The sequence below is a fragment of the Megascapheus bottae genome, chromosome 16 (genome assembly GCF_031878675.1).
Source record: "Megascapheus bottae isolate mThoBot1 chromosome 16, mThoBot2.hap1, whole genome shotgun sequence".
In the NCBI taxonomy this organism is placed as follows: domain Eukaryota; kingdom Metazoa; phylum Chordata; class Mammalia; order Rodentia; family Geomyidae; genus Megascapheus; species Megascapheus bottae.
Window position 1 is genome coordinate 43,127,596 of NC_143524.1, and position 21,944 is coordinate 43,149,539.

The 21,944-nt window shown below is 48.1% G+C and overlaps 3 protein-coding genes across 5 annotated transcripts; 1 reads left to right on the forward strand and 2 right to left on the reverse strand.

The window, feature by feature from the left end:
• Nucleotides 1-642: 642 nt before the first annotated feature.
• Nucleotides 643-9,917, reverse strand: Lamtor1 (late endosomal/lysosomal adaptor, MAPK and MTOR activator 1). Its single transcript, XM_090348361.1, has 5 exons — nucleotides 9,719-9,917; nucleotides 3,547-3,692; nucleotides 3,236-3,313; nucleotides 2,867-2,993; nucleotides 643-1,262 (listed from the first exon to the last, which is right to left on the reverse strand). The coding sequence occupies exons 1-5, from the start codon at nucleotides 9,758-9,760 to the stop codon at nucleotides 1,170-1,172; spliced, it is 486 nt and encodes a 161-aa protein (XP_090204487.1). The 5' UTR covers nucleotides 9,761-9,917; the 3' UTR covers nucleotides 643-1,169.
• A 3,753-nt stretch (nucleotides 9,918-13,670) lies between these two features.
• LOC150053452 (transmembrane O-methyltransferase homolog) lies at nucleotides 13,671-17,007 on the forward strand. The gene is made up of 3 exons (XM_090348348.1): nucleotides 13,671-13,929; nucleotides 16,121-16,317; nucleotides 16,687-17,007. Exons 1-3 carry the CDS (start codon nucleotides 13,671-13,673, stop codon nucleotides 17,005-17,007), a joined length of 777 nt encoding a protein of 258 aa, XP_090204474.1.
• A 601-nt stretch (nucleotides 17,008-17,608) lies between these two features.
• Anapc15 (anaphase promoting complex subunit 15) lies at nucleotides 17,609-21,123 on the reverse strand. 3 transcript variants are annotated; one of them, XM_090348362.1, is made up of 6 exons: nucleotides 21,020-21,123; nucleotides 19,794-19,878; nucleotides 19,536-19,665; nucleotides 18,531-18,590; nucleotides 18,107-18,244; nucleotides 17,609-17,976 (listed from the first exon to the last, which is right to left on the reverse strand). In XM_090348362.1, exons 3-6 carry the CDS (start codon nucleotides 19,653-19,655, stop codon nucleotides 17,917-17,919), a joined length of 378 nt encoding a protein of 125 aa, XP_090204488.1. In that variant the 5' UTR covers nucleotides 19,656-19,665; nucleotides 19,794-19,878; nucleotides 21,020-21,123; the 3' UTR covers nucleotides 17,609-17,916. The 3 variants fall into 3 exon arrangements, with proteins under 3 accessions (XP_090204488.1, XP_090204489.1, XP_090204491.1); XM_090348363.1 differs by having other exon boundaries at nucleotides 17,609-17,964; nucleotides 21,020-21,121; XM_090348365.1 differs by lacking the exon at nucleotides 19,794-19,878 and having other exon boundaries at nucleotides 17,609-17,964; nucleotides 21,020-21,103.
• Between the last annotated feature and the right edge of the window lie 821 nt (nucleotides 21,124-21,944).

The following is a 21,944-nucleotide window of genomic DNA, read 5'->3' on the forward strand; positions in this document are numbered from 1 at the left end:
TGCTTTGTGGAGATGTTGTCTGTTGTCTGGCAACTGCCAGTAGCTTTAATCTCACTTTACCAGTCAGTCAGTTGAGGCAATGGCCTGCTGACTTGGGACTCAGGAGTCCTAGGTTTACCACACAACTAATCGGAGCCCCTTTATATGCTTCAGCTTAGTTATCATGGTCTGTAACTTCCAGATTCTTCAGACGGTCTGTCTGTGACAGACTGTGAAAGATGGACAGGATATACTTCAATTAGATCACATTCAGTAATTCCACTTTCTCTTGTTTTATACCTTGAATTCTGCTTAGGATTTCATTTGACAAGGACAATCTTCTGCTTAAAAACATTTGCTTTCTGGCTCCCTATCAAATGTGTCTAGCAGAACCTGTTTCTCCTCCCTCCCCTCAGAGAGCTTGAGGTAAGGGTCCCTAACAGTACCTCAGATTTAGGTCCACTTGGCTTTGACAGTGTAGTCACCACTTGGGGCTGAACAAGAACAATGATGTCTAATCTGATGTTGCCCAGGCCTAGTCTCAGCTAAGACCTAGGAACCAGAACCTCTCATGCCCAGATTCCTCTTTAATGACCTGGGAAGATGTCCCCTCCCACAACTCATTGCTCACGGATCAGAGCAGCCAAAGGAACAGCACACAAATGAAATACTTCCTTTATCGAGGGTGACCAACAAAAACCAAAAAGACCAAACATGTAAAACCCAGGGTACTAGAAATACAAACTCAACTTATTCAAATTCAAGCTCATCTAGACCCTGGTCACAAACCCTAGTGAAGTGCCATTGAGCACCAAGTTAGGGTGGGAACAGGAATAAGTCTGAGGCCAAGAGAAAGGGTGAGAGGACCCCCTAGAACCTCTGGTATTCACTCCCACAGTGGTATCTCTACCTTCCCAATGACTTAAGACCTACCAGGCCCTGTCTTCTTGGCTCCCACCCCACCTTGGCCAGAGCTTTGAAGGCCAATCCCACACGGTTCTACCCTCCCTTGCTCCACCTCACTTGCTCAGGCTTCTAGCCTCACTCACTCTCCTCCTCCTCCTTCTCCACATTCTTGTCCATGATTAGTAGCAGGTTAGGGTACTGTGTAAGCCGCAGTGAGGCTGGGGGCCAGGAGAGGTGGGGTGGAGATGGGATGAAGAGAGAAGAGCTGTCCAAGGACCCTCTCTTCATGGGATCCCAAACTGTACAACCAGCTCCTCTTTTGCATCCACACGGATCTGAGAAAGTGCACTGTAGGCATAAGCAGCTATCCTGGAGACCTGAGGCAGAGGGGAGGAGAAGAACAGACATGTGAGCAGGACAGAGGAGACCCAGGGAAGGGGAGGATAGGATGACTACAGGAGGAATAGGACAGGAAAATGGAAGGGATGACAGAGGATTGAAGACCATAGAGTCAGGTATGGGGGTACACACATATTTTTTTTGTGGGGGGGGAGTCTTGGGGCTTTAACTCAGGGCCTGAGCACTATCCTTGGGGCTTTCTCAGGGCTAGAGCTCTACCACTTGAGCCACAGCACCATTTCTGGCTTTTTCTAAGTACGTCGTACCAATCAAACCTGGGTCAATGCTAGGCAAGCACTCTACCACTAGGCCATACTCCCTGCCTTGGGGATGCAGACTTGCAATCCCACCATTCAGGAGATTGAGGCAAGAACACCATGGACTGCAAAGACTCTATCTTAAAAATCAAAGTAGCTCACACCTGTCTATAATTCTGGCTACATAGGAGGCTCAGATTTGAGGAACAAGGTTTGAAGCCAGCTTAGGCAAGAAAGGCTGTGAGACACTTGATTTCTAATTAAGCACCAAGTAGAACTATGACTCAAGTGGTAAAGCAGTTGCCTAAAGACAAAGCTCAAGGACGATCCCCAGGCCTCAGTTCAAGCCCCAGGAGCAGCAAAAACAAAACAAAGCAAAAACCCCGAAGGCACATCATTTGAAATAGGATGTAAAAGGGCCGGGAGTTTGGCCTAGTGGTTAAAGTGCCTGCCTAGCATGCACGAAGACTCGGGTTCAATTCCTTGGTACCACATACATAGAAAAAAGCCAGAAGTGGTGCTGAGGCTCAAGTGGTAGAGCTCTAGCCTTGAGAAAGTCCAAGGACAGTGCTCAAGCCCTGAGCTCAAGCCCAGGACTGGCAAAAAAAAAAAAGAAATAGGATGTAAAAATCAATGTTAATACATTCTTTAATAAAAATTAATAAAAACAAAAAACAAAGGCTAGAGATGCAGTCTATTGGTGGAGTGCTTGTCTGGCATACACAAGGCCCTACACTCAATCCCTAAAAACAGGACCAGGAGTTTGGCCTAGTGGTAGAGTGCTTGCCTAGCATACACAAAGACCTGGATTCAATTCCTTGGTATCACATACACAGAAAAAGCTGAAAGTGATGCTGTGGCTCAAGTGGTAGAATCCTAGCCTTAAAGAAAGCCCAAGGACAGTGGCCAGGCCCTGAGTTCAATCCCCAGGACTGGCCAAAAAAAGAAAAAAAGAAAAATACAGAGCTGAAGACAGGAAAAGGCAGAAAGAAACAATCTAGAATAAAGGTAGTAGGGAGAATTTGAAGAGGATTTTAAAAAAGGGAATGGGGATGCCGGGAGTTTGGCCTAGTGGTAGAGTGCTTGCCTAGCATGCACGAAGACCGGGGTTCAACTCCTCGGTACCACATACATACCGGAAGTGGTGCTGAGGCTCAAGTGGTAGAGCTCTAGCCTTGAGAAAATCCAAGGACAGTGCTCAGGCCCTGAGCTCAAGCCCAGGACTGGCCAAAAAAAAAAAAAAAAGGAATGGGCTGGTGGTGAATGCTTCTGTACTATGGGCAGTAGTATGGGAAGGGTGGAGAGGTCATGCTAGGGTTACTTACTTGCTGCAAGTCAGAGAAGGGGATGGGCTCGCTGGCCAGCACTTGGTGGGGCTGGCTGGTGAGAGATGGTAGTGGTGGAAGCTTCTTCCAATGTGTTAGGCTGCTGCTCAGTACAGCCAAGCGGGTGCTGACGAACAGGAAGGAAATAAAGGGCAGTTAGGCCATAGTCCAATGAGGCCCATGCAAGCTTCATTCCTTCAGGCGAAGGAGCTCACTTTTATTCTTCATCACCCTTGGCCTAAGCACCCTAGAGCACATCGGACAACTCCTACTAAGACACCAAAGTGATTTGCTGTCAGTCTCTTGACTGTACACAAATGAAGCTGAAAATCAGTGAAGACGGGAAGGCCCCGGCTGGTCTGTGCTCACCTGTACTGCCTTGCCCGATCCATATACTCATGCTGCTCCATGCCCTGGGAGTCTGCAGCGGACACATCGATGATGTTGCTTTGGAGAGAGGAGATAAGCGAACAAGCACAACAGAAGCCTCAGTGAGGGACAAACAGGATTCACAGCCATGTGCCAATGTCCCTAAGGTCCCCACCTGCCCACTGAAGCAGGACAGAGTGCAGAGGCACCTCTCACCAATGACCTTGCCCCACCCTCATATCCTGGGCTTGGGTGCCAGGGGAGAGTTGAATGGGAGAGCTCTGTTCCAGGCCTGGCTCTGTAACTCTCACCTGGCTGTCTTGGCGAGGATGGAGGAAAGCAGGGCCTGCTCATCTGTGCGAGCAGAAGGCAGGCTGTGGTAGTTAGGCTCAGCTCCATTGAGGGCTTTGGTAGGGGGGCTACCAGGGTCCAGCAGCAGTTTCCTCTCCTCTCGGTCCTAGGAGAGGTAAGAAGTCAGCCCCAGGACCTTTTTACCTTTCTTTTCTTTCCTTTTTTTTTTTGGGAGGGGGGGGCGCCAATCTTGGGCTTGAGGTCGGGGCCTGAGCACTGTCCTTGGGCTTTCTCAAGGCTAGAGTTCTACCACTTAAGCCACAGTGTCACTTCTGGCTTTTTCTGTGTATGTGGTACGGAGGAATCAAACACAGGTCTTCGTGTATGCTAGGCAAGCACTCTACCACTAGGCCAAACTCCTGGCCCCTAAATACTATTATACTTTTATAGTGAATATCCGAAGTACCCAACTTTATGGGATGTCAGATAATATTCCCTGCCTGCCCTTGGGAGCTCAGCAGAGGTAGTGATCTGGGATGCAGAGGCACAGGCAGACATTAAGCAAAAGCCCTGGAGCTTCAAAACACAGTTCCACTCTTAGTGAAGAACATATTGGAGGGGCTGGAAGTGTGGCCTAGTGATAAAGTGCTTGCCTAGCATGCATGAAGCCCCAGGTTCAATTCCTCAGTACCATATAAACAGAAGCCAGAAGTGGTGCTGTGGCTCAAATGGTAGAGCACTAGCCTTGAGGAAAAAAAAAAAAATCCAAGGACAGTGCCCAGACCCTGAGTTCAAGTCCCAAGACTGGGGAAAAAAACAAACAAAAAACATACTGGAAAGTAGACGAAAGTGGAGCTGGGAAAAAATACTAAAAAGTTAGCACAAATCTGTAACAAAGAATGTCTTCCTTGATCTCCCAAACAAAGTTCAGCAAGGTCGTCTGCAACAAAGGTAGGGAGGCCTCAAGAGGGCACAAGGGAACTCATGACTAACTCAGCCTTTGGGTCACACAAAATGCACTCCATTCTTGAAAGCTTGAGAGCAGGTGTTTTCTCTTAAGTGTTCACCCTCCTGTCCACTAGTGCTTTTTTAGTGTTTCGTAGGTTGTGGGGCTTGAACTCTGGGTCTGGGCTCTGTCCCTGAGCTCTTCAGCTTAAGGCCAGAATTCTCCACTTTAAGCCACAGTGCAACTTCCTCTGTGAGTACTTTGTATGTGACTTCTGGACTGGGACAGAGTGGTGTCAATAGTGGAGCTGCTCCCTACCTTGCTAAACCACCATGCCACTTTAAATATGGCCTGAATGACCTTTCACTTTAGTAGTCCTTTTACTTAACTACTAGTGTGAACAGACAATCACAACCTCCAGGACTAGGACCCAATCAAGTCTCCCTAGTGTAACTATCTTTCTCCCCATCCATGTTTCAGACTCTTGTTCTAATATAGTATTTTCTGGGTACAACTCTGCCTTTGTATCAGATGAAAACTGGATAAACTAATTTGCTCCGCATCTTTCCAAGTTATAAAGAGCTGAAGACAAAACCAAGGATGGGGCAGAGGGGAATCCTGGCTAAGACTGACTCACACCAACCTTAAGTGCCAGGCCACCAGATTCAATGCTCCCCTCAGGCCTGTTTCAGTTTCTACTAGACTTCCCTGCTGCAAAAGCCCAAAACTTGCCTAACAGAAGGCTGCTTCCTCTAGTCTTGCCAGCCCCACACCAGGCAGACCTAGTCTTTTCAGCTTGCTCTTACTCCTTGAATGGAGCCTGTGGCTCTAATCACCAGGCCATTTATTTGATCCAATTCACTACAGCCTAAGAAGCCATGGATGGGAAGGGTTGAAAATGTGGCTTAGTGGTAAAGTGCTTGCCTAACATGCATGAACCCCTGGATTTGACCACCCCTCAGTACCACATAAACAGAAAAAGCCTGAAGTGGTAGAATGCTACTAGCCTTGAGTGCTCAGGCCCTGAGTTCAAGCCCCAGGACTAGCCAAAGAAAAGGAAAGAAAAAAGAAAAAAAGAAAAGCCATGGGGGGGCCAGGAGTTTGGCCTAGTGGTTAAAGTGCTTGCCTAGCATGCATGAAGACCCGGGTTCGATTCCTCGGTACCACATACATAGAAAAAAGCCAGAAGTGGTGCTGAGGCTCAAGTGGTAGAGCTCTAGCCTTGAGAAAGTCCAAGGACAGTGCTCAGGCCCTGAGCTCAAGCCCAGGACTGGCAAAAAAAAAAAAAAAGCCATGGGCTTGTCACATTACATCTAAACCACCACAGTATTAAAGGGCCAGAGAGACAAACTGCTTGCCAAAATTGAAACTGACTCTAAGCTGGTTCATATTGAATCCCAGTTTGCTTCCTGTATTACTGTATTATCTATCTTACTACCCCTGCTTCTGACAGATCCTCCTCTAAGACAAGGGGAGCAATGGGTAGCTTGTCATACTAAAGCTTGTCCTTGAGTCCGGATTCACTGTTACCTTAGCAGCATCTTAGCACAGACTTATTGGTAAACTTTTTTTTTTTTTTGGCCAGTCCTGGGGCTTGAGCTCAACTCAGGGCCTGGGCACTATCCTTGGCCTTTCTCAAGGCTAATACTCTACCCACATGAGCCATAGCACCACTCCTGATTTTCTATGTACACAGTACCAAGGAGTCGAACCTAGGGCTTCCTGTGTGCTAGGCAAGCATTCTACCACTAGGCCATACTCTGGGGCTACATATAAGGATATGTAACCTTACTTTTTTTTTTCTTTTTTTGTCAGTTATGAGGCTTGACCCATGGGCCTGGGCTCTTTCCCTGAACTCCTCAGCTTAAGGTTAGTGTTCTACTACTTTGAACCACAGCACCATTTCTGATTTTTGAGTGGATGATTGGAGATTAGACTAGTCTCACAGTGATTTTTCTGCCTAGGCTAGCTTCAAACGGTTATCTTTAGACCTCAGCCTCCTGAGTAGCTAGGATTACAGGCGTGAGCCACTGATGCCCAGCTTGCATAAAACCTTTCTATATTGACCACTTGGACTCTGGACACTGCTAGAATAGACAATTTGGCCCAAGAGATAAAGCACATGATTTGGCATCAGAACACCTTGTCTAGAGCACTTCTTGGGTTGGATAAATCACTTAACCTCTGTAAATTTTCCCTCACCTTTAGCCAGACATAATCCATATAGCAGATGATTGGAAATGACTCAAATGAGGTAACTGGAAAGGTTGTAACATGAAACTTCAAAAACTAAACACTATAATGTGTTGTATACATAAAGAGGCAGTAGTGTCGGGCAGTGACTTACACCTATAATCCTAGCTCCTCAGGAGGCCGAGATCTGAGGATCAAGGTTCAAAGCCAGCCCGGGCACAAAAGGACCTGAGCCTCTTATCTCCAATTAACCTCTAGAAAACGGCAAGTGGGGCTTGGCTCAAGGGTAAGGACAGTAGGGAGCCTTGATCTAAAGAGCTCAAGGACAATGCCCAGACCCAAAGGTAGGGTGGTAGGCTTGAGCTGAAGAGCTCAGGGACAGCACTCAGGCTGAGTTCAAGCCTCATGACCCACACACAAAAAAAAGGCAGTAATGAGAGTAGCATGAAGGACTGTTCAGAAAGTGAAGAGGGCCTTTTGGGACAGCAAATGGCTATGGCCTATGTCAGGAGACCTCAAATCACTCACCTAGTAGGTATGTGTACAAGACAGAAACAGAACGTTCATCAAGGGGAAAGCAGAAATTCAAGAGAACAGTGAGCCAAAATCACCCTTCCAGCTGGAAGGTAGTATTCTTTCTTAATAACATGAATCTTTAGCCAGTGCAGTGGTCGTGCCTGTAACCCTAGCTACTCTAGAGGTTGAGATCTGAGGATCTCGGTTCAAAGCCAGCCCAAGCACTAAAGACCCTGAGACTCTTTTTTTTTTTTTTTTTCCAGTCCTGGGCTTGAGCTCAGGGCCTGAGCACTGTCCTTGGACTTTCTCAAGGATAGAGCTCTACCACTTGAGCCTCAGCACCACTTCTAGCTTTTTTCTATGTATGTGGTACCGAGGAATCGAACCTGGGTCTTCATGCATGCTAGGCAAGTACTTTAACCACTAGGCCAAACTCCCAGCCCCGACCCTGAGACTCTTATCTCCAATTAACCACTAGAAAACCAGAAGTGGCACTGTAGTTCAAGGAATAGGGCAAGTAGCCTTGAGCCAAAGAGCTCAGGGACAGCACCCAGGCCCAGAGTTCAAGCCCCATGACCAGAAAAAAAAAAAACCATTAATCCTTATTTCATGTTAAGAGCCAATATTAGGCTACAAGAGACAATTACCCACATTGCCACAGCGCTCCATAATATTACTGTTCCTTTCTCTGATAGACTAAGGTTGAAATGAGAGGTGCTGGCCATGAGATACAGGTCATAAGAAAATGTGTGCTTTGGGCGTTTTGAAAGCTAAGATGAGACATTCATGCATCCAACACAAATATCACTTAGCTTAAGTCTTTAAGACAAAATACTTTCAAGGGGGAAAAGAATATCTTCCCAAATACCAGTAATATATAGTCTACTTCTGGGATTTTACCTCTCATTAAGGCTGCAAGCTGCCAGGCGCTAGTAGCTCACACCCTGTAATCCTACTCAGGAGGCTGAGATCTGAGGATCAAGGTTTGAAGCTAGCCTAGGCAATGAGGTCTGTGAGTTTTTTTTTTAGTTGTTGTTGTTTTTGCCAGTCCTAGGGCTTGAACTATTTTTATGTATGTGATACTGAGGAATCGAACCCATCTTGGTGCATGTTAGGCCAGCAATCTACCACCCCCCTGAGACTGAAGAGGGAGGTAGTATTCTAGCTCAAATGGCAGAGTGCTAGCCTTGAGCACAAGGCTCACTCTGGCCCTGAGTTCAAGTCCCAGGACCAGCAAAATAAAAAATAAAAGGGAGTTTGGCCTAGTGGTAGAGTGCCTGCATAGGTGAAGATTCCTCAGTACCACTTATATAGAAAAAGACGGAAGTGGGGGGCAGGAGTTTGGCCTAGTGATAGAGTGCTTGCCTAGCATGCACGAAGACCTGGGTTCAATTCCTCAGTACCACATACACAGAAAAAGCCAGAAATGGTGCTGTAGCTCAAGTGGCAGAGTGCTAGCCTTGAGGAAAAAGCCCAAGGACAATGCACAGGCCCTGAGTTCAAGCCCTAGAACTGGCAAAAAGAAAAGAAAAAGCCGAAAGTGGTACTGTGGCTCAAGTGTTAGAGCTCTAGCCTTGGGAAAGCCCAAGGACTGTGCTCAGGCTCCGAGTTCAAGCCAGGACTGGCAACAACAACAACAAAAAGAGACAGAACTATTGGATGAGACTATTTTACTCATCTGTGCCTGTGTCTGTGCCTATTGTGTCAAAAAGGTGAGTGGCCAGCAGCTTGAGACTTCACCCTTGAAAAGATCTTCCTCCTCCTCAAGGGTTGTCAGGCTGGGTGGGGCAGGAATTGAAGGGTGGAGAGAAGTGAGACTGTATGAAGGGGAAGAGAATTTAAAAACAGGACAGATCTCCAATCTAACCTTTTCTCCAAGAAAGAGCAGATCTACACCCACTTTCTCAAGACAAGCATTCTGTTTAGAGGAACCATCAGGCGACAGGCCTAACTCAGAACCAAATAACTTTTCCCATCCCATTTATTTTCCACTAACACAGCCAAAGCTAAAATTCGAGTTAATGCTTCCCAAACAAACGTCCACACTTCCTGATGTCCTCGCTGCTTTTAAATTCAACGGCCAACTTCTCGGTCATCAAACCAACGGTGACTTTTCGTCTCTGACGCTAGGAAAAGAAGCTACACAAAGTCTTTGATTCATTTCGGTAGACTTTAGGGCCTCAGTTTACCCATCTCTAGAATGGATTCGCAAACTCCGCTAATACAACAAACGAGGTGGGTCCCAGGGACCTAAGCAGGGAATCCTGAACCGGACTGGGGAGAATAAAGAGGAGTTGGCCAGTGAGAGGTCCGGCTGCCTGCATAACCCTAGGCGAGGAGTGCAGACCTGGAACTTTAATGGACTAGCCCCGCTTGGCGTCACCCCCCTTCCCTCCTGCAGTCTGTCCCCTTCAGGCCTCCGTACTCGGTGAGCTCCACAGTCCGACTAATCTCTGTAGGGTTGTTTTTTTTTTTCCTTCCCAGGTCCCGACCCTAAGAGTCGTAACCCTCATTCCCGAGCCCCGTGTGCCGCGCACCTGGTCCGAATCCTCGTTTTCGCTGCTGTAGCAGCACCCCATGGCCGGGGTCGGGCCGGGCGCTCAAGCGGCGCCGTGGAGGGACGGTGTCCGTCAGGAGCCCTTCCGGTCACATGACCCGGGGCCGCCGCTCCACAGCAGCCACCCTCTCCCTTCCCCCCAGCTTACTCAGGCCAGGAGTGGCTGAGCCGCCTGGGCCAAACCCCGACTTCCGGGCCCGCCTCCGGTCACGTGACCATCGCCAACCAATAGAGACCGCGCGTCCTGCGAGCCGCCTCGAGACACGTGATGCGGAGGAAGGGCGGGGCCTGTCACATGACTATCATCTTCCCCGTTTTTTTCCCCTTGTTTTGCTGTACTCGCGTGTTGCGTTTGTGCCACTGCTTTGCCAGGCTTTGCCAGGCAAGCTTCCCACCACTTGATCCACAGCCCATCCTCCCCGTATCTGAGCTCCAGCCTTCTCCACCACAGTGGCCCTCTTGGGAATCCGTGCAATCTAGTCACACAGCCCGAAAGCCGTCCCACACGTGGTTCTGTCCTGTTTTATAGAGCACTTGAGGACAGCGCGTGCACTCCTAGGCCTGCCCGATGACCTGTGCCTTGATCCGGGAGTAGACTGGGGCCTATTCCTCATATATACTGAAACCGAGTGGTGGTCCATCTTGGGAAAGTGAACTAAGTGAGTTGGCCTCCTTGCTCAGTCTTTTGTTTTGCATTTTAAAACAGCCAGGGCCGGGAGTGTGGCCTAGTGATAGAGTGCTTGCTAGCATGCACGAAGACTTCGGTACCACATACACAGAAGAAGCCAGAAGTGGTGCTGTGAAAGCTAAAGGACAGTGGTCAGGCCCTGAGTTTAAACCCCAGGACTGCCCCCCCCCAAAAAAAAATGACCATTCAGTCTCTTCCCATATCTCCCTTGTCCATGCACAAGTGCCTGGAATACTTTCCTCTCCCTACTACATTGTCTTCAAGTTTCAATTCAGATTTTCACCATCCCCCTTAGTGAGAACAAGTGTGTCTGATAGGCACTTCTGATTGCCTTCTCTGACCCAGTTCTCTAAGTATCTCCAAGTCTGTCTGCTTAATCCTGATCCACTGCCATTTGCTCAAGTATTAAATCTACAAATATTTACTGCTGCTTGCCACCCAACAGTTCTATCTGAATAGACAGACATTCAGAAAATAGCAAAGATCTTGTACCATGGAGCATCTACAATCTCTTGCACCTGGGCCAGTTTCTTCTATCAAATTTGGAGTTCCTAGCAGGGCACGGTGGCTCACAAGTAATCCTAGCTACTCAGGAGGCTGGATTTGAAGATCAAGGTTCAAAGTCAGCCCAGGCACAAAAGGACTTGAGACTCTTTATCTCCAATTAACCTCTAGAAAACGGGAAATGGTGCTGTGGCTCAAGGGTAGGGTGGTAGCCTTGAGCTGAAGAGCTTAGGGACAGCGCCCAGGCCAAGTTCAAGCCCTATGACCCACAAAACAAAAACAAATTTGGAGTTGCTGGAGGATTGGGAAAGGCTATGATTCTTCTCTGTGACCCAAACCTTAACACTTGCTTAAAGAAATTTGAATTTTGAATTAGGTTGCAATCTCTCCATTACTAGGCTCATGCCAACCCATATACCTTGAACCAAGGGACTAAAGAAGAGCATAGACCTAGAAGCACTTATTTCTCAACAAATCAAGACCCTGACATTTTGTATTTTTGTTTTCTTGCCTTTTTTTTTGTCATGGGAGAATGTTCTTTTTGTGGTATTGGGGTTTGAACTGAAGGCTTTGGGCCAACAGCTCATCACTTAAGCCAGCCTTTCTGATTTTTAAAGGACAGGCAGCTGCTTGAGTTTGTCTCTGGCTCTTGTAACTTGAACTGCATGTCTCAGGTAACAACAGCAGTTTCAGCATCAATAATTGAAAGCAGATCAAACATCCTGTCATAGGGTATTTCCTCCGAAGACTTGCCCCTCCTGTCTTGTTCTCCCATCTTCCCTAAGCAGGAGCCTGCAGCCTGGGTAAGCAGGGTCACTGAGCCTCCAGCCAGGTAAGCAGGGTCTTATGGGTTCTTTTTTGTTTGTTTGTTTTTTTAACCAGTCCTAGAGCTTGAACTCAGGGCCTGAGCACTGTCCTTGAGCTTACTCAAGGCTAGAGCTCTACCTTTTGAGTCACACAGCACCACTTCTGGCTTTTTGTCTATGTATGTGGTACAGAGGAATTGAACTCAGGTCTTCATGCATCCTAGACAAGCATTCTACTAGTAGGCCAAACTCCTGGCCCCTTATGGGTTCTTAAATATCATCACTCACCTATTCATATTCAGTCATATCTTACACTTTCACTCTTCATTTCTTTTATACCAAGGAGGCCTGCCCTGCCACATCTAATGACAAGGATGGTCTAGAATATGGGAGAAGAAAGGGAAACCATTTCCCCTAGTGAGGGAAGCACGTGGTATGTGAATATGTATGCACATAAAGAGAATAAAGGAAATTCTGTGAGTATAGAAGAGGAAGAGGGGAATTCAATAGAGGGGAGATGGATCTGGAGAATAAGTATACGAACCCTTATAAGAATAAGAATCAAGAACCCGGGGCTGGGAGTTTGGCCTAGTGGTTAAAGTGCTTGCCTAGCATGCACGAAGACCTGGGTTCGATTCCTCGGTACCACATACATAGAAAAAAGCCAGAAGTGGTGCTGAGGCTCAAGTGGTAGAGCTCTAGCCTTGAGAAAGTCCAAGGACAGTGCTCAGGCCCTGAGCTCAAGCCCAGGACTGGCAAAAAAAACAAAAACAAACAAAGAATCAAGAACCCATCTGCAGGGAAATGCCAACAGAAGGCAAGTCATTAAGTTGGAAAGATGTATCTCATCCTAAAACCCTGTTGAGTGTTTTATTTTTGGAGACAGCCTGTGTAGTTCAGGTTGGCATCAAACTCAAGATCCTCTTCCCTCCACCTCCAAATCCTGGGCTTATAAGTGTGTACACCATGTCAGGCCTATATAGGGTGTTTTTGTTGCTTTATACTGAGGCAGAGTACATCAGTGAGGGATTTCTAACTACAAAACTTTGTTCTTATACTACTGGTAATGAATAATGGATCAGGGAAGACCAGTTAGATAGGGACCATGGAGAGGAAATGTCAGAAAAAGCAGATGAAAGAAGTTATAGGGTGATAGGATGGATGTGGTGGCTCACGCCTGTAATCCTAGCTACTCAGGAGGCTGAGATCTGAGGATCAAGGTTCAAAGCCAGACCAGGCACAAAAGGACCTGAGCCTCTCATCTCCAATTAACCTCTAGAAAATAGACTCAAGAGTAGGGTGGAAGCCTTGAGCTGAAGAACTCAAGGATAGCACCCAGGCCAAGTTCAAGTCCCATGACCCACAAATAAAAAAAGAGGGGGAGTGATAGAGCTGAGAATGTGGCTTAGTGATAGAGCATAGCATGCATGAAGCCCTGCGTTCAATTCCTCAGTATCACATAAACAGGAAAAGGCAGACGTAGCACTGTGGATCAAGTGATAGAGTGCTGGCCCTGAGCAAAAGAAGCTCAGGGGCAGTGCGCAGACCAAATTCAAGTCCTAGGACTGCCCCCCCCCCCAAAAAAAGAAAGTGAAATTAGAGGGAAAGGGAAATGGGCTGGGGAACAATGGGGAGATAGAACCAAAAGGCCAGTACTCTGCTAAATGTGGACAGTATGGAGTCCTAAAAACTGTATAGGCTGGGAATCACCCAACTGAGACAAAACCCAGTTCTAATGTGTGACTGTTCAAAAGACAGCCTTTGCCAACCATGGCTTATAAAGAGCACAGTAATTGCTAATAATAAAGGCTGCAAAGATGACACTCTATACATCACCTCTGTAATTGTTTTGTCAAAAGCAAGAGGGAAAATGACAGGCAAATAGTAATGGTGGTTTTCCTGTTTCTCTTTACCCTAGGGTCCAGGTAGGGACCATGTCCCCTGCTATTGCACTGGCATTCCTGCCACTGGTGGTGACATTACTGGTGCGATACAGGCACCACTTTAAGTTGCTAGTGCGCACAGTCTTGCTGAGGAGTTTCCGAGACTGCCTGTCGGGACTGCAGATTGAGGAGCGGGCCTTCAGCTATGTGCTCACCCATGCTCTTCCCGGTGACCCTGGCCACATCCTCACTACTCTGGACCACTGGAGCAGCCACTGCGAGTATCTGAGCCACATGGGGCCTGTCAAAGGTCAGTGCCCCTTGCCCTGAAATATTCCTAGGAAGGCAGAGGATGTCCTGAGTTCTGTCTATATCTTACTGTAAGAATTGCACCAGGCTCGGTGGCTCACACCTGTAACCCTAGCTACTCAGGAGACTGAGATCTGAGGATCTCAGTTCAAAGCCAGCCCAAGCACTAAAGACCTTAAGACTCTTATCTCCAATTAACCACCAGAAAATGGGAAGTCAGGATGTGGCTCAAGGGGTAGGGCACTAGTCTTAAGCTGAAGAGCTCAGGAACAGCGCCCAGGCTGAGTTCAAGCCCTATGACCCACAAGAAAAGAATCGCACAGGTTCATGTTCATCTTTAAATATTGTTTTCCTTCTCTGAAAATAAGGGGACTTGACTAAGTCACTCATTCCCCCAGCAAACATGTATTGCCATTTCCTTTTGTTCCTGCCAGTCCTGGGGCTTGGACTCGGCCTGAACACTATCCTTGGCTTTCTCATGGCTGCAGTTCTACCACTTGAGCCACATCACCACATCCAGCTTTTTTCTGTTTATGTGATACTGAGGAATTGAACCTGGGTCTTTGTGCATGCTAGGCAAGCACTCTACCACTAGGCAAAATTTCAGACCCTAGCTGGTCCTAGCTGGTCCTCCAGGACCATCTAGCTGCAAATTAAGCAAAAACTAGGCAAAACTTTTTTTTTGGGGGGGGGGTCAGTCCTGGGCTTAAGCTCAGGGCCTGAGCCTCAGCACCATTTCCAGCTTTTTTCTATGTATGCGGTACCAGGAATCAAACCTGGGTCTTCGTGCATGCTAGGCAAGCACTCTACCACTAGGCCAAACTCTTCTACTTCTTTTGTTTGAGGTAGCTACTAGGAAAGGAGGCAGAGGGGTTGACCATGTGGCTTAGTGGTAGAGTGCTTGCCTAGCATGCATCAAGCACTGGGCTCAATTCCTCAGTACCACATTAAAAAAAGAAGAGCCTTAAGTGCCACTGTAGCTCAAGTGGTAGAGCACTAGCCTTGGGCACAAGGGAGCTAAAGGGAGCTGGGCACTGGTGGCTCACTCCTACAATCCTAGCTACTCAGGAGGCTGAGATCTGAGGATCACAGTTCAAAGCCAGCCCAGGCACTAAACTGTATGAATCTTTCTTTTCTTTCTTTCCTCTTTCTTTTCTCTTTCTTCTAGCCTTTTCTGTATATGTGGTACTAAGGAATCAAACCCAGGAATTTATGCATGCTGGACAAGCACTCTACCACTAGGCCAAACTCCAGGCCCACTGAGACTCTTAACTCCAATTAACCTCTGGAAAACTGGAAGTGGCACTGTGGCTTAAAGTGGTAGAGGGCTAACCTTCTGCTGAAGACCTTAGGGATAGCACTCAGGCTCTGAGTTCAGGACCTACGACAAACCAAAAAAAAAAAAAAAGGCTCAGTGACATCATTCAGGCCCTGAGTCAAGTCCAGGACTGGCCAAGAAAGAAGGAAGGAAGGAGGGAGGGAGGAAGAGAGAGGAGGAAGAATCTAAGGGAATAACATAGGTTGTTAGTAACTACTTGTGTCTAAGTCTTCCCTATCACAGAAATATCCACATGTGGTTCAGGATAACTATACCTACTTACCTATTGATCTCAGCCTTATAGCTTTCAGCACAAGTGCTTTAGCCTTGCTTAAACTCATCCAATTCTAGGATCAGATATGTTCAATGAACTGTATGTTGGGGGGAGGACAGTTAGCATCGTCTAAGAAGGCTGGAAGATGGGGTGATTGTTTCTGAATTTGTTCCTAGAGGAAGGAACATTTAAACTGAATTTTAAAGGACTGGTTTCAGATTGGCCACATGGATAGGAATTCAAAAGAGCAAAACCAGCTATGTATATAAATGGGACATTAGGGAAAGAAACAGCATGGTTGATTCTGGGCACAGTTGTTTAGGATGGCTATGATACAGGCCACAGGTGGGAAGAACTTAGCACTATAGCTGGAAAGGTAAGAAGCTGGTCTAAGAAGGTCCTGAATGCCAAGTTCATCAATCCCAAATGCCTTTAGGATCATGACAGCCAGACTGACAGGGCTAGATCTGAGGCAGATTTCAAGACTGGACTAGGTTCATGAGAAACAAGACCCCAACTGGTTGGGGGCTGTAGGAGGGCAGGTAGAAATCTCAAATCATTTTTCATAAGGAGCCCTATATCTATTTTCTTACCCCACAGGTCAGATCGTGATGAGACTGGTGGAGGAGAAGGCCCCTGCTTGTGTGCTAGAATTAGGCACCTTCTGTGGATACTCCACATTGCTTATTGCTCGTGCCCTACCCCCAGGGAGTCGCCTTCTCACTGTGGAGCGTGACCCACGCACAGCAGCAGTGGCTGAAAAACTCATTCGCCTGGCTGGCTTCGATGAGCGCATGGTCAGTGGCCCCCTCTCCCCACCTCTGATCCCTCCTGCCACCCCGGGCCTTGTCTTAGCCAGGCCTCCTTTGTGGGAAAATTCAGTTCCACTGTGATCTTAGAGGGTACATGACTTCCTACCTTCCTGTCCCTCCAGGTCATTTACACTGAGGTACTTCTGGATGACAAAAGCGGCAGCTAAGATAACGGTTTTTGGAATCTTTTTTAGCTCCTTGTTAGCTATGTGACCTTCAGCTAATGCATGTGCCCTGTGAAGCTCAGCTAATTTGTGGGCAAAATGGAAATCACAATATTGACCTCGACTTCTTGGGTCTGAAATAGGAAAACAATCCCTCCCACCTTTACTCCAGCTCCTCCTTTCCCTACAGGTGGAGCTCATTACAGGCAGCTCGGAGGAAGTGATCCCGAAACTAAGAGCCCAGCACCAGGTGAGCCGGGCAGACCTGGTGCTCCTAGCACATCGGCCTCGACACTACTTACGGGACCTGCAACTGCTGGAGGCACATGCACTGCTGCCAGCTGGCGGTACTGTGTTGGCTGACCACGTGCTCTTCCCTGGTGCACCTCGATTCCTACAGTATGTGAAGAGCTGTGGCCGCTACCGCTGCCGCCTCCACCATGCTGGTCTTCCAGACTTCCCGGCCATTAAGGATGGCATAGCCCAGCTCACCTATGCTGGACCTGGCTGAAGTCCAAGGCCAGGGGTATTTACTGATGCACCCTATCCCTACCCAAGAAGAGACCTCAGAACATCCCTCTCCCTTCCTGTTTGGAAACCAATACAAGCTGGGCTCAGCACTGAAGAGGTTCTCTTCCCTGCTTTAAACCCAACAGCCTCCACATGACCTGAAATATCTTATCAGGCTGCTTGGTCCTCCTGATCCCCTCCTTCTAGAGAAAGCCATGGACTGCAAAAGCAAGATGTTTCACCTCCCAACCCAGCTCTATCAACCATTTGCCGGGCGATACCATGGGAGGCCTGCCTTGCTCTGAGATTTAATGCAACCTCTTCACACAGGGCCTCTGGCTCTGGGCCTCAGAAAGCTTCCCCTCCTCAGCTCAGGCCATTTGGGGCAGGATCATAGGAAACAGCAGACAATGAAAAAACATGCAGGATGGCTGGGTGGAAACTGGACCAAAGGACATGGTACAGGAGCCTAGACTTAGGCTCCCCAACCAGAGCCCATCTGGCCCATTAGGTTTGCTTGCTATCCCTTCCATATCACCTACTCAATGCCCAAGAAAGATGTTGGATTCCTTCAGGCCCCACCAACAAATAGGGAATAGACATGGGGGGAAAAAAATCAGTCCTGTGTCTTTATTAAAGAGGGAGGGGCAAGACCTGGCAACAAAGGGGTGAGGTACTGGCCAGGAAGGTAGGGCAAAGTGGGGCTTAGACTCTGGGGACTCAAGAGCAGACTGATGGCCTGGGAGGGGCCAAGGAGACTGAGACCAAGTCCTGGTAGCAGCTGAGGAGGTGATCAAAAGTGAGCCTTCAGGCACCAGGGCCATCAGATGGTTTTGTGAGCTGGAGCTGGAGGTGCACAGTAGGTTAGGCTGGCTTGCAGTCTCCCTGAGGCCATCTTGCCTTGGTCCTCCTAGATCATCCACTGGTCTTGATCTTGTTCGTTGCCTTCCATGTCCACCTGGAGAGGAGGCTGGGTGTGGGTGGGGAGAGGCCTCAGCCAGCCTTAGCTCCAGATTCTGTCCCCGGATGGATCCAAAGTGTCTGTACCTTTTGGCTGTCAACTAGGTCAGGGACAGGGGCTCAGGTATACTCCCACCTACCTCATTGACCTCTCCATCATCAGGTGACTCATTATAGTCATTCATCTCATCCATGTCTTGCATGTCCTCATCATCCTCTGAATCCTCTTCACTGTCTTCATCGTCTTCATCATCCTCTTCTTCCTCATCATCATAGTGCTGGTGGGGCAGAAGAGAGCCTGTAGGTGCTTCAGGGCTACCTGGACTAGTTTAAGAGGTGGCCCACTTCCTTGGGCTTTCTTCATTCCGACCCTGTCTCCCCATTCCCCAGTCTGGCAGACTGGTAGGTGATCTGTAGAACCTTAGTAAGAGGCCAAATGCCCACTCCCTCCCTAGACTGGGAACTACAACTGCTCTAAGTCAGAGGCAGAACATTCAGAATTAAGACCAGAACCCTGTTCTCCTCAAAGTCTTACTGAGAACCCCATCTGCTAGAGCCACTCACCTCTGAGGCTGGCTTGCCAATAGGTACCAGGTTGTTGTCTTTCTCTGCAATACTTTGGAGCTGTGGGCAAGGGACAGGGGAGAGTAGGACCAAAGCAGGACCAAAATCAGATGCATGGAATTACTTCACTATTCCTCCAAGAACAACCTAAGTGTTAGAGAAGCCTTCTCCCAGTTCTCAGAATTAGTTGATTACTTGCTCTCCTGTCATCAACTACATATAAAGTTGAGTCAACTACATCAATTCTCTGGACCTTGGTTTCTTCATATAATTATGGTAAGGGTGAAATGACAGATGTAGCCTAGAACACAGTATCTTTTTTTTTTTTTTTTTTTTTTGCCAGTCCTGGGCTTGAGCTCAGGGCCTGAGCCCTGTCCTTGGACTTTCTCAAGGATAGAGCTCTACCACTGGAGCCTCAGCACCACTTCCAGCTTTTTTCTATGTATGTGGTACTGAGGAATCGAACCCGGGTCTTTGTGCATGCTAGGCCAAACCCTCGGCCCCAGAACACGGCATCTTTTTTTTTTTTTTTTTGCCAGTCCTGCCTGGGCTTGAGCTCAGGGCCTGAGCACTGTCCTTGTACTTTCTCAAGGCTAGAGCTCTACCACTTGAACCTCAGCACCACTTCCGGCTTTTTTCTATGTATGTGGTACTGAGGAATCGAACCCAGGTCTTCATGCATGCTAGGCAAGCACTTTAACCACTAGCCAAACTCCCGGCCCCCACGGCATCTTTTAAGTCTTCAAATGGAGTTAATTACTAATACTTGGGCTTTAGGAAAAAGAACTTGAGCTGAGTGTAAGAATCAGAATCAGTGCTTTAACCTGGCCCCTAAGTCCCATGGTCCTCTAGCAAATTAGGATGCCACAAAGATGTGAAATATCATCTATGAATCTCTCATTCCCATCTCAGGGCACAACGTTCTTTCAGAACAGGTCTCCAGTATAGAGCTGGGTAATGGGGCAGTGTGTGTGCGTGTGCACACACATGTTAGTCCTCACTTACCCAGGCCTGATGTTGCTGTTCCTGCTGCTGCAGTTCAGTCTCCTCCACACAGGGACGATCCAGATTAAACCACAGTGTCTCAGTCACACGAGGGAAGAGTGAAGGGAACAAAGTGGACATGGCTCCTAGACTGAAGGGAAGGGTCAAGTGAATGTGTTTGTTTTCATTCATTTTTAATTTGGTTGTAATTTGATTTAGGGATGGGGAGGAGTGGAAGGTAGCAGGCAAACAGTCCTTCCTTTTAGGCATCAGACAGACCTGGATTTGAGTCCTTGCTCCACCACTTACTAGTTGTTTGACTTTGGCCAAGTCACTTAACCTCTCTGGGCCTCAGTTTCCTCATCTGTAAAATGGGGATAATAAACAATTATACCATCCTCAAAGATATTCTAATAATTAAGCAAAATAATTAATAAATAAAGCTGTAGGCTGCTCAAGGGGGAAAGAGACTGGGAGCCAAGTGTAGAGATGGAATCTAGAATACAGACTGGCATTATAAAATTACATGTAATTAGAGGTAGCAGGACTCTCCTGAAATTGTTTATGCCCTCCAAATCCTGAAGTTTAAATATCGCTCCTCTGTGATCATCCATACCACACTCATTCAGTGGGGAGAAAAAAGTATATTAACCATCTATTTCATTAAATGGGGTCAATTTTGTGGGGGTTGGGGAGGTGGGGTTTGCATCATGTACAAGCAGAGTTCAGTAAGACATTCTAGAAAGCATGAACACATGGATAAATGGAAGACTGAATGGATGAATGAACATATATGAGAACAAGTAAACTCAGCCTTTGTGGGCTGAGGTTGCTGACCAAGAAGGTCTCCATCTGTGCCCTTCAGCTCAACAGACAAGAAACGGGTTTTAGCTCCCACAGCGAGTGGATCAGGGTTTAGAACTCGCGCAGGGAAGGGAGAAAGAGAGAAGAAAAGGAAGGATGTATGTCTAGTCCAGGCTAATTCCATTTGGTCGCTCCAGGACCAGCAGCGACCGCCAATGGCCAAAGCTTCCCTGCCCGGGTAACAGGCGCAATAGCGCCTACCCTCACATCCTCGAGGAAATGACAGGCCGGAGACCTTTCAGCCCAAAGCCCAACCCACCGCCCTGAAGCCGCCGCCCTTTCTTCCCTCATTATGATGATGACGGTGAGGTTGACCAACGGGAGGGGGGGAGGGGCGGGACTCGGGCAGGACTCTGTCCTTAGTCAGTTGCTACTCGTGAACTAGGCGGGACCGAGCTAGAACCAATTAACAGAAAGAAATGCTGGGTGACAGAAAGTGACACCAATGAATGACGGGACTTGTGTGGTGGGGTGGGGCTTTGCCTCGAGGAAGCGGCCAATGAGCAGGAACTCTTTCAGGGTAAAGGCATCTGAACGTGGAGCTCTGAGGAGGCTAGTCAAACAAACTGGTTTGCTCTGGGGAAAGGAAGAAAGAAGGAGAAAAGAGGACCCCCTCCCCCCAACCTTGCTTCTGTACTTACCGCGCCGGGAGGCGGCAGCCGGCGGCGACCCGGAAGCGCTTCACCAGGTCCAAGCGGAAGGACCCACCAGAATCCGGAACCCACCAAACGCATGCGCCCTACGTCCCCTTTTGTTTCCCGCTCCCGCCCACACGACAGGAAGTGACGCGAACACACTGCTACTGCGGGAAGGAAATTTGTCGTGACCACCTATTGGCCCCGCCTTGAATCTCAGCCAATCGGCCTCTCCATCCGGGCTTCTCCGCGTCCCATGAATCCCCGCCCTTCCACCCCAAGCAAGGCTCGCGCTAATCTCTTAGACAGTGGCTGCTTTCCGTGCAGCGCCGGTGGCTCCTACCGGTAATCCGAGACACTCAGAAGGCAGACACCTCGGGATCCAAATGTGAAGACAGCCCAGACAGGAAAGCCCTTTGAGGCTCTCTTTTCGGTCATGGGGCTTGAACTCGGCCTCGGCGCTGTCTCTGAGCTCTTCAGCCCCAGGTTACCATCCTACCCCTTGAGCCACAGCGCCACTTCCCGTTTCCTACTCGTTAATTGGAGATCAGAGTCTTTCGTGCCCTGGATGGCTTTGAACCGTGATCCTCAGATGTCAGCCTCCTGAGATTCCCGGCGTGAGCCACCGCGCCTGGCTCCTTCTGAGACTTTTAACCGCTGTCGTGCGCCAGCCTCGCACAAAAGAAGCTCAGGGACAGTGCCCAGGCCCACAGTTCAAGCCCCGGGACTGGCAACAAAACAATGTAATTAGTGTGAGGACTGGATGAAATAACTGTCCAAGAAAAAAGTATACTTAGAATATGATTATGTTGCCGAGCAGCTCTGCTTCTTAGATTTTTTCCATTAAAATTACACTTATTGGACATCTCTACCCTTTTTATGCATTCAGTCTGCCACTATTCAAGTAATGGATGGTGACCAATGAACCCAA